Below are 10,939 nucleotides of genomic sequence, written 5' to 3'. Positions count from 1 at the left end.
CCGGGCTGCGGGAGGTGGTCCGCCGGGCCGGCCCAGGGCTGCGGGGCTTCCCGAGCCCGGCTTCCGGGTGGCCTCGCTCCGAAGGAGGGTTTTCACAAGAGCCGCGATGGGTCCTCGGCAGTGGCGTGCGGGGCGTCCAGGCAAGTGCTGTCACACTTGGGGAAAAGAGCGCTGCTTTCCCAACTCGCAGCGCTGCCTGCAATAGAAGAATGTGTGCAGCCGGGGAAGGCAGGATTTGTGGTTGCTAAGCAGGAGCGGAGCATGTTTAGCTCTGTAACTTAGGATGTTGACTTAGTTCAGGAATGCAACCCTGACAGAGTCGGCCGAGTCCTTCCATTGTGCTGCTCACCTGGGGGAGGGGGCTGCTGGCCTGGCCAAGCCCAGCTCTGGGTTTCCTCTTAACTCCTGCCTATTGCACTGTTACTTTATTGACCTTGAATCCAAAGAGATGTCTCAAGAGGAGGTTTTTTTAAAAAAGACCTCCCCTTGCCTGTTTTCTGTTCTCTTCTGCCAAAAAAGCAAACACTTCATTTCATGGATTTTGTCTGCAGCATTTGAATAGTTCTATTCATAAATCAGGAAACTTTCTCTGTTGCTTCTAGGAACATTTTAACTCAGTTTCAATCCCACTATCAAACATAAATGAACAATTTTAACTTCTGAGCCTGCGATGCTCTGGGCAAACGACCCTATTTTGTGGTTATTGCTGAACTATTCACTTCCCACCACACTGGCCTCATTCTTTTCAGAAATGTCCCACTAACCACCTCACGCCAGAGCTTTGGGCCTGGAGATCCTGACAGACAACCTGAAGGATGGACATCTACTCATTCAAGTGGACAGTGCAGGCTGAGCGGTCACCCTCAGGAAGCCAGCAGGTGGCCAGCAGGGGGCTTAGCTCCTGCTCTCCATGTCCCCATCTATACCTGTGCTTTAAAAAAAGAGGGGAGAGAGCTCAAGAGCCAATTTTAAGGCTCAAGAACCAAGTCTATTGGGTTTAGCAAAAGCTGGCATCAGGGGTGACGTGATACAGGGAACAAGACCGTCGCCATTTCCCGAGTGCTGTCTCAAGACCTCGGCCTTGAAGGACGTTTTGTTAGGAAGCCTGGAGTGACTCCTGCTGGTATACAGACAGTGCCTCCCTGCAGTTACCAGCTCATCAAGTGAACTCAAACCTAGGACGCAGGCCTCGACTGCGGCCACTGCTGGGTTCAGGTGGATTTTCGTCTCACAACACTCCAGAGCTGTGGTTCTGGCTCCTTTGCTGTGGCGCCTCCTTTCCAAGCTGAAGCAGCCTGTTTTTCTGGTTCTGAACTTTTTCCTGAGAGCATACCAGAACTAAGAGACCTGCTTCAGGGGTGTGCTAGCAATGAGCAGCTTTTCTCATTTTCTAAATTTGAGGCAAACACATGTACACAAACGCACCAAAAGTCCCACAGTCCAGGCCCTCGCCACATTCTAGAACAAGCCCTAAAGGTACATCAGAGCACCTCAACTGTCCATGCTACATTTCAGAGTTCTCTAGTATACAAATCCTACCCAAAGTCTATTAGATTACTGCTCAGCTTGGAAGAGTAAGTAGAAACTTAGTCAAACTCTGACTTTAAAACAATGGGAGCAACTGGGGAGATGAGTGGCCTACCTCTGTCCCGTCCTCAAGTCAAGATGAAATCAGAAACAGATTTCAAGTACAACCAGATAGCTAAACACAAGTTCATAGGCCAATTTAGGAATAAATCCATAAATAATCAAAAGCATTCCCTTGTAACTTTTACATCATCCACGAAACCACACAACATTCTGGGAAACAGAAAATGCGGGCCTCACTACAGTGCCTACTCCCAGCCCTGTAAAAAGCACGAGGCTGAAACACAGCATTAATGTCTTCCCAGCTCCCCTAAAGCAGGACTCCCAGGTGGAAGGTACTCATGTGCACAGCAGGCATCATATACCCACTGAAAACAGCTTGGGTGGTTTGCAGGGAGGTTTCTTCAGGATGGGAGAGTTCCTGTTCCAGGTTTAAAGATCTTAAGCAACCAGAGACAATGAGAGTGCATTTTATTAAGAATGGGTGTAACCAACTATAACTTGTATCAACAAGCTAATAAAAAACGTTCATCTAAGCACATTTGTGCAGAGGAGGGTAAAGGTTGGATCTGAGACACACCAACAAGTGTCCTGGGTAGTTAGCTGGTGAGTGTTTTGTTTTTATCTTTTAAAGCTGATAAATGTGATGTTCAAGAATCTCAACTTTGATGTCTAAACTGAAGAACAAAAATGCTGTTCACTTCTCCCCCTCAAATCTATTTGCACCTATGGTTATACAATGAACTCACCACTAAAAAAACATAAACTGACTTAAAAGAGCAGCATCCAATTATTTTCAGGCCAGCAAAGTGAGGTAAACAAACGCCAAACTTGTCCACTGGACCCAAAAGCACCATGTAGAGAGGCCTGTGCAGTAACCCCTTTATTCAGCTCCCAGAAACCACTGCCTCTTTGTCACGACTGCAGTATTAAAAGGCAGTCATTCACATTTCACACTATCCTTTCTACATGTGAAAAGATCGTGTTTCTAAAAGCAGACCTTTTAAAATGGCTTATAATAATAGATTGTGGGAAGAAAGACGTGACCAAAGCTACCTGATGTATTTTCACAAAAAAACCAAACCCCAAACAAACCAGCAATTGAAGACACTGAAGTAAAACACACTTCGTTGGAAAAGGTTTTGGTTACAGATAGAAGTAAAAAAAAGTCAAGTGATCATAAGGCAATTCTCTTAGGTAGTCTAAATCAAACATCTACGGTCCAGCTACCACTAACAGCATGTAAAAGCACACTAACCCTTCTGTTCCTTCTTTCCTGTTCTTGCCATCTTGTGCTTGAAAATCTTCCCACTGATGAAAATGAGTTATTCAACTGGTATGCTGAGCAAATCATCTAAGAAACTGGACTGTATGAAGAGGAATGTGGCATGAGAACTAGAAGATGATGGATTAGCAATCTGTGATACACAAATTACACAACCATGCTTATTGAATCCAAAGAGAATTTGAAGCACTTACTGATAAGGGCCAAAGAGGTGTTTTGGGTTTGTTGTTTTGTTTTGTTTTTTTTTAATCATAGCTTTCAGCATGAATTATCTCAATATAAACTAAAACTCTAATCACCAAACCAATAAGCAGTATCTTAATAAATGGAGAACAGATGGAAACTGTGAGGGATTCGTCTTCCACGGCGCACCACCACAGATTTATGGAAGCCGCAGTCACGTCAACAATACATGGCACTGGGCAAACCTGCTGCAAAGCTCCTTAAAATGCTTCAGGCAAAGATCACTGAAGACTCAAGCTCAATGGCCACAAGCCATGGCATTTTCAATGACCTCACAGGCATGCAAAAACCAGACAATGAAGGAGGAAGAATGAAGCCCGGATGCCTGTGAATTATGAGGTTGCTAAGTGTACCATGAACTTCCAAAAGAACAAACACATCTGTTCTGGAAGAAGTACGTCTAGAAGTGAGGACAGCAAGACTTCATGTCAGACAGCTGGACTCGGCATCAAGAGGGGACCATTCCCTGGAAGAGCATCTCATGCTGGTTAAGTCGAGGGTAAGAGAGAGAAGACCTTACTGAGCTGGGATGGCACTGCAGCTGCAACCATGGATCAGACACAGCGGCCACTGGGAGGGTGGCCCAGGACCACGCAAGGTTGTACACAAGGTCACTTTGCTTTGAGTAGGAACCCAGTGGATGACCCTGAACAACAACAATCCTTCTGCTCCTTCCTTCTGTTCTTTTTATGCTGGGCCTGAAATCTTTCAACAGGTAATAATGACTTATAACTCTAGCTGGAATCATATTTATACTTACATACATATTGAATATACCAAACATATTTAGTAATGCATATAAATACATTTTTAAAGAGGCATTTTAGTTCCTAAAGACAGAAGCACTAAATGAATCTTTTTTTAATAAAATTTTTATTTTAATTGTGATTTTAATGAATGTTTACAGAGAAGATTTTCATTAATTCATTGTCACACTAAACAGAATTACTTTTCATTGAAAAATAATCATAGCAGTGAATTTAATGATAGTACTCTCATTTCTTTGATAGGAAATGAAGGTTGAAAGCAGCTTGCAGGGGCCTGAGGACTGAAATGAGCACATGTAAATTTGCACAGCTTTGTAAGCGTGTGTCTAGCACCACTGAGGTACGAAAGCGTGCCAGCTGGGATGGCTTGGGCGCCACAAAGTGTGGGTTGTAGCCCAAGTACTGAGGACAAACCCTGGTTTCCAAGTTGGCAGGTGCTGAAAACATCGCAAATGTCATGCTTGCACTCTGGGCAAAGCAAGCTAAAATGGACAGAGCAACAGTGAAAACCTTCCCGCCACACTACCTGACCTGTTTGCAAAGTTAACAGTAGCCATTAACGCTATGTTCTACAAGAAACAGGCTGGCATAAAAAACAGACCTCAAAGTGCATGTATGGGGAGAAGCAAAAAAATACTTAAAATGAATGTTTTCCTTACTCCATCTACAGTTAGTTTCTGGTATAAGTAAAACTTACCAAACCTCTATTTACTCTCCTAAGATTCCTGATTCAATGCTGGCCTTTCCTTGATCTCCCAGACCTCAGACGAGGTAGACGCTGTGTAAGGTCACTCTCATGTGGTTAGGCACCTGCACCTGGCTTGCTTCAGTTAACCCATCAAGAACACAGCTGAAAACAAGTAACACGATTTTCATTTTGCTCCACAATGAACTGCACCTATAAAATAGCTTAACTGCACACCTAGTCTACACATTTGCTTTTTAACAACAGAGCAAGTGGAGACTCTAAGGAGATAGGTTTCTACATGCTATTCCAATATTCTTCCCTCAATATACTTAAGTGGATTTCAGGTTTAGCACGGGAGACACAAGTCAAAATTTAACTTCTTCTCCTCTGTCAATTATCGGGAATTTCTGCTACTGTCTCTAATTCATAACAAGTGATAGGTTTAAAACTACTGCTATCCTATCTAGGCTCTAAATGTGAAAATAATCTTCATTTTCAGTAGGTAGAAAGAAGCTAGACCTTGATACAGTTTGTGACTTGACAGAAATTTTAACACCCAATCTAAAGACTGAACCGTTTGGACTTTAAGTATCAAGGGGGAAAAGGCAAAAAATCGCTTCCAAAATGTATGGGAGCAATATGAAGGAACAATCATCCTGAATGCTATCTTGTATACCCTAACTCTCCTCGGCACTGTGTCAATCTGCTGTTAACCAAATGCAAAGACCTTCTGTTTCCATTCACACCCACTCCTCCATTACAGGATCTAGATTTGTTGAGCTGGCTCAAATACACCTTAAGGGGAACTTTCTGGAAATCTGGTATTGTGATATCTGTTCCAAGCTACATTTTAAACAATTACAGTAAAAGACATTTCAGCACCAGTGCTATCTAGATCGTAAGAAACTACACCATGGTTTCTTAGAGAAGTTGTGAATTTTTCTTCTCACTTCTCTTACACTCCTATTATAGTTTCTCATTTAATCACTCGTAAAATACTAATTAGCAAGCTTTGATGGCCTAGTGGTAAGAAGCTGCGCAGCCAAACCAAAGGCACAGAGTTCAAATCCACCAGCTGCTCTTCAGGATGAAGATGCGCCATCTCCTGTGCAGTTTACTGCCTCTCAAAACCCACTAGAGGGGCAGCTGTGGATCAGTTCCGACTCAATGGTGTATCATAGCAACAACAAAATGCAATCCCAAAGACTGGCAGTTAAACTCCACCAAAATGTGCCCACATAGAAAGGCCTGGCAATCTACCTCCAAAAGATCAGCCATTAAAAAAGAAATAAAAATCAGCCACTGTAAATTCCTATGGTGCACAATTCTGATGTTGGAGGTGCTGTGAGGTGCGGCTGACTCAACAGCAACTGGTAAGATAAGCAAAATGCCAATGTCTCACCACGGATTTAAACCCAGTATGTTAACTGAGGGGCACTGCAAGAATTCTGGACAATTAAACATATTCGCTCTAAAGGGAAAGAGTCCTAGAGGAGAGTGTGCACTTGCCGTGGTGTGACGATAACTCAGGCTGCGGCTACAATCTTTCCATAAATATTCACGGGCCAGTGAAGCAGGGTCTACACCACGGTTTCCCTTTCTACAGGCCCAGCTGCCTCAGAGAAATGTCGAGAACAGCCTTACAGAGGCAGCAACTATGCATTAGGCGTGCTATCCTTCCCTGTTAGTATACTTCCATTTCACTGGGGAAGCAGCAGCTATAGGAACAAGTTGAGAGGAGCCTGGAGAGATGTAAGGTGGCACATGACGGGCAGACCCAAGCTCAGCACATAGACACGGGTCCCTGTGGAGCATGAGAAGGCAGAGTCCCACAGCCCTGGGACTAAGGACCTTCGGGGACGCAGCTTTGTGTGGTTGCCAGGGAAGAACCAAAACTGGAGGATCCTTCAGATGGTTACAATCTTGCTCAAGCTGAAGCCTGACTGCATAGACTGAGCAGGTCTAGGGAAAGGATCCAACCCTGATGGACACCATTCCGAATTTTAAACCATACAGTTGTTCACACAGCAGCTTCTTGGTCTAGATTTCGCATGGCCATGAGTAAATGTTCTGGGATTCCCATTCTTCTCCATATTCGCCATAACTTGTTAATATCTACATAGTCAAATGCCTCTGAACAAAGTACAAATAAACATTCTTCTGGTATTTCCGTCCCAGCCAGGACCCATCTGACATCAACAATGACATCCCCGGTGCCACCACCTCTTCTGAATCCAGCGTGAACTTCCAGCAGTTCTGTTTATGTGCTGTTCTAGATGTCTTTGAATGATCTTCAGCAGGATTTTGCTTGCATGTAATATTAATGATACTGTTTGAATACTGTTTGATAATTTTCACATTCTGTTAGATCACCTTTCTTGAGAATGGGATCAAATACGATCTCTTCCAGTCAACTGGCCCCGCACCTATCCTCCAAACTTCTTAGCACAGACTGGTAAGCACATCCAGAGCTGCATGTGTCATTTGAAATATGTCAATTGGTATCCCACAGATTCCTGGGGCCTTATTTTTTTGCCAATGCCTTCAGTGCAGCTTGAATTTCTTCCTTCCTTACCACGGGTTCTAGATCATATATTTCTGGAAATTCTTCAGTGTCGGTCAGTTCTTTCTGGAACAGTGATTTTGTATATTCCCTCCATCATTTTTTTTTCTAATTACAAAGCTACGCTTAATACTTTGGGGTGAGCTTAATACTTTGGGGTGAGTGCTTTTTATAAGCACTAGAAGGTGTGGCCCAGAGGGAGAGGGGCTACCTGAGGGGAAGGAAGTATAAAAGGACCTCACTGCAGACTCAGGGCCGGGGCTAAGGCATCGGTGCTGGACCTGTGAGCACCACAGGAGGAAAGGCCAGCATGGTGGGAGTGGCTCCAGGCACACAGCGAAGGGCAGCAGGGCTGGACATGAAGTTCCTTCTCATTTGCCTTTTCCACCTTCTGCTGCATGATCTCGGAGGCCCTCTGCTTGCAGGCAGTGGCGGAAAAGCCATCATCCCGACACTTTTCCATTAGAGTCACTGTGCTTGTTTATATTCCTCTGGCTGGTAAGCTTGTGCTGGTGCGTGTTACCATGGGTCACAGCGACTGCAGTAGCTCCGGGCTGCCTAGGTTGTGCCCCTCATTCTGACCCTCCATCTTCTTTTGATGCCTCCAGGATCATTTCAGATTATATCCATAGCATCTCTCAATACTACAATTTGAGGCTTGAGGGGGTTTCCCCCCAGTTCTTTCAGCTTGAGAAATGCTGAGCGAGTTCTTCCCTTTTTATCCTCCAATTCTAAGTCTCTGCACATTCCGTTAAAATAGTTTGCTTTGTCTTCTCCAGCTGCCCTCTGAAATCTTCTGTTCAGCACTTTTACTTCAACATCTCTTCCTTTTGCTTTGGCTGGACTCTATAAGGAATGTGACATCGAGATTAGAGGAAGACTCATCAATAACCTTCAGTATGCAGATGGCACAACCTTGCCTGCTGACAGTGAGGACTTGAAACACTTGCTGCAGAAATTCAAACACTACAGCCTTCAATATGGATTGAAGCTCAACATCAAGAAAACAAACTTCTCACCATTGTACCAACAGGTGACATCATGATATATGGAGAAAAGACTGAAACTGTCACTGAGTTCACCTTATTTGGATCCAAAATAAAAAGAGTTGGCCATCAGCAGTCAGAGACATATTGCACTGGGTAAGTCTGCAGTTAGGGACCTCTCCAAATTACTGAAGAGCAATGATGTTAGCTCGAGGACTAAGGTGCTATTGATTCAGACTGTGATCTTTTTCAACCTATCTCAGAGCTGGACAATGAATACGGATGGCAGAAGAAAAATTAATGTCTTTGAGTTTTATTAATGGAATAAAGTATCGAATATCCCATGGACTGCCAAGAGAACAAATATCTGTCTTAGAGACAATGAAGCCAGATTGATCCTTGGAAGCAAGGGTGGTGAGTTTTCGTTTCACACACTTTGGGCATGTTGCTACGAAAGCCTATTCCTTGGAGAAGGACATCACGCTTGGAAAGGTGGAGGTGGGTGAAGGAGAGAAATATCTTCAATAAGGCGGACAAAGTTACTGCAGCAATGGGTTCAAGTGCATCAGAGATCATGAGGTTAGAACAGGTTAGATAGGACAGGGTTCAGATATACTGTTTTGTTATTGAGAAAATGAATACTTTATTTGGTATTAACAGGTTTGAGCATAATCTTTTTTTTTATTTCCATTCATTCATTGTTACACATTTTCCTCCCTGACCTCCCTCCCCTCAAGATATACTGTTTATAGGGTTGCTATGAGTCGTACTTGACTCAACAACACCCAATAATAAAAAATAATATAAGCAAACCAAAATTTAAAAAAAATAACAAGCTTGATTGTGATCTTCGTATATAAAAGACTAAACATTGAATGTGTGGATCAAAATAAACTATGGCCAACATGAAAAAGAATGAAAATTCCAGAACACTTCATTATGCTCATATGAAACCTATACCTAGTCAAAGAAGATGTTGTCCGAACACAGCAAGGGAACACTGCAGGGATTAAAATCAGCAAAAGTGTCAGTCAGGGATATATCCTTTCTTCAAGTATATGCCGAGGAAATAATTCGAGAAGCTGGACTCTGTGAAGAATGTGGCATCAGGATCAGAGGTAAGTAAGACTCATTGCAGATGACAAAATCTTGCTTGCTAAAAGAGGACTTGAATTGCTTTCTACAGAAGATCAAAGACTACATACAGCCTTCAATATGGATTGCTTCTCAATATAAAGAAAACAAAAATCCTTACCACTGACTGACATGCTACATGATGACAGACTAAAATTGTCAATAATTTCATCTTATTGGATCTATAATCAACACCTTGGTACAAGCAGTCAGGAGACTAGGAGACATACTGCACACTGTCAATGACCTCTCCAAATTCCTGGGGAACAATTATGTAAGTCTGAAGACTAAGGTGTGCCTAATTTAATCCAATGTCTTCAATCACTTGCTATGTATCTGAAAGCTGGACAATCAGCAAGGATGACTACAGAAGAACTGATGCCTTTGAGTTGTAGTACTGGAGAAGAACACTGAATATCCTATGGACTGTAAAAAGAACAAACAGGTATGTTTTATAAAAAGTGTAGCCAGTCTTCTCTGGAGGCAAGGACAGCAACATGTACTTGTGACAATGTAGCCAGGAGTTAGAGCATGTAGCTAGGAGGTTTCCTTAGAGAAGGACATCCCACTGGGAAAGGTGGAGTCAGAAAAAAAGAGAAAGACCCTCAACTATGTGGCCTGACACAGTGACTGCAGAAATGGGTAAGAGATGATGAGGACGGCACAGGATAGGACAGGGTCCAGATCTACTGTTCATAGGGTTGCTATGAGTGGTACTTGACTCGACAGCACCTAACAACAACAACAAACCCTAATCCTAACCCTTGGTGTCCATTTCTCAGTTCCTTGGACTAAGCATCTTTCTCTGAAGAGAAGTCTGATGAGCTACCTACAAACACTTGGCCACTGCCAATCTTGTGGAGCAGAGTTTTCCTCTGGAACACACGAGTTGAATGCATTTAGAATGCAAGTTAGAAGACATTGGAGGGCAATTGATTTAGTTTTTCTCATTTGGTGTGGGCAAATGATGACAATGTTAATTATCAAACAGATACTGAAAACAGTCAATATTCAAATGCAAAGCTTAAGAATATATACACAAAAAGCTTAAACGATTTAGATCCTCCCAGAAGAGCTGTGGGTGAGCATTAACATTACTGGTTAAGTATATTCATTTTCTCCTGGACACAAGAGCCTACTATTTGGTCCTAAAAGCCTTCTGAGGTCCCAACTCTTCTTACTATTTCTTAGTTGTTGGAACGGACGGAAAACCTCATAAGTAGTTCCTTACCTCACCTCTGCTTTGCATGCGGACTTCCAAGCTGTAAAACAACCCAGTGGTAGATGGAATTTACTCCAGGACTTAAGAACAATAAATGACGTAGTTGAGCCTCTACATCTTGTGGTTCCTAACCTTTATACTAGTCAATAAGCCTTTTCTTTTAAGAACTACCTTCTCTCTGTAACTTGATTTGTGTACTGTTAGAACCTCTACTTGAAATATTGTTGCTTTTAATTTTTGACTCATGTACTTTTAACTTGTTAAATTTGTGTCTTCTAGGCTGCAAGAGTTCTATGATACATCTTCAAGGATATGAACATGTACAGCTAAGCACAACTGATAACAGTGCGTCTAAATTCCAAAATCAATCTCCACAATAGTCTACGTGTTTCCTATTGCCAAAGGGGCCCTTTACAGTAGTGAGAGAAGATCTTCACCCTGAAACCTACAGCATCCCTTTTCAG

The 10,939-nt window shown here is 42.9% G+C and overlaps 1 protein-coding gene across 1 annotated transcript in view; it reads right to left on the bottom strand.

Annotated features, from left to right (window-relative positions):
- Positions 1–92: 92 nt before the first annotated feature.
- The window catches only part of METTL10 (methyltransferase like 10), a 62,559-nt gene continuing 51,712 nt past the window's right edge, over positions 93–10,939 (bottom strand). Inside the window, exon 8 of the mRNA XM_006880136.1 lies at positions 93–196. Coding sequence (XP_006880198.1) covers positions 93–196 — 104 coding nt within the window. The remainder of the gene's footprint in view (positions 197–10,939) is intronic.

The sequence above is a fragment of the Elephantulus edwardii genome, unplaced genomic scaffold, assembly GCF_000299155.1.
Source record: "Elephantulus edwardii isolate Elephantulus edwardi_28Jun2011 unplaced genomic scaffold, EleEdw1.0 scaffold00006, whole genome shotgun sequence".
Classification (NCBI taxonomy): Eukaryota; Metazoa; Chordata; class Mammalia; order Macroscelidea; family Macroscelididae; genus Elephantulus; species Elephantulus edwardii.
This window is presented reverse-complemented; position numbering and strand designations above follow the sequence as displayed.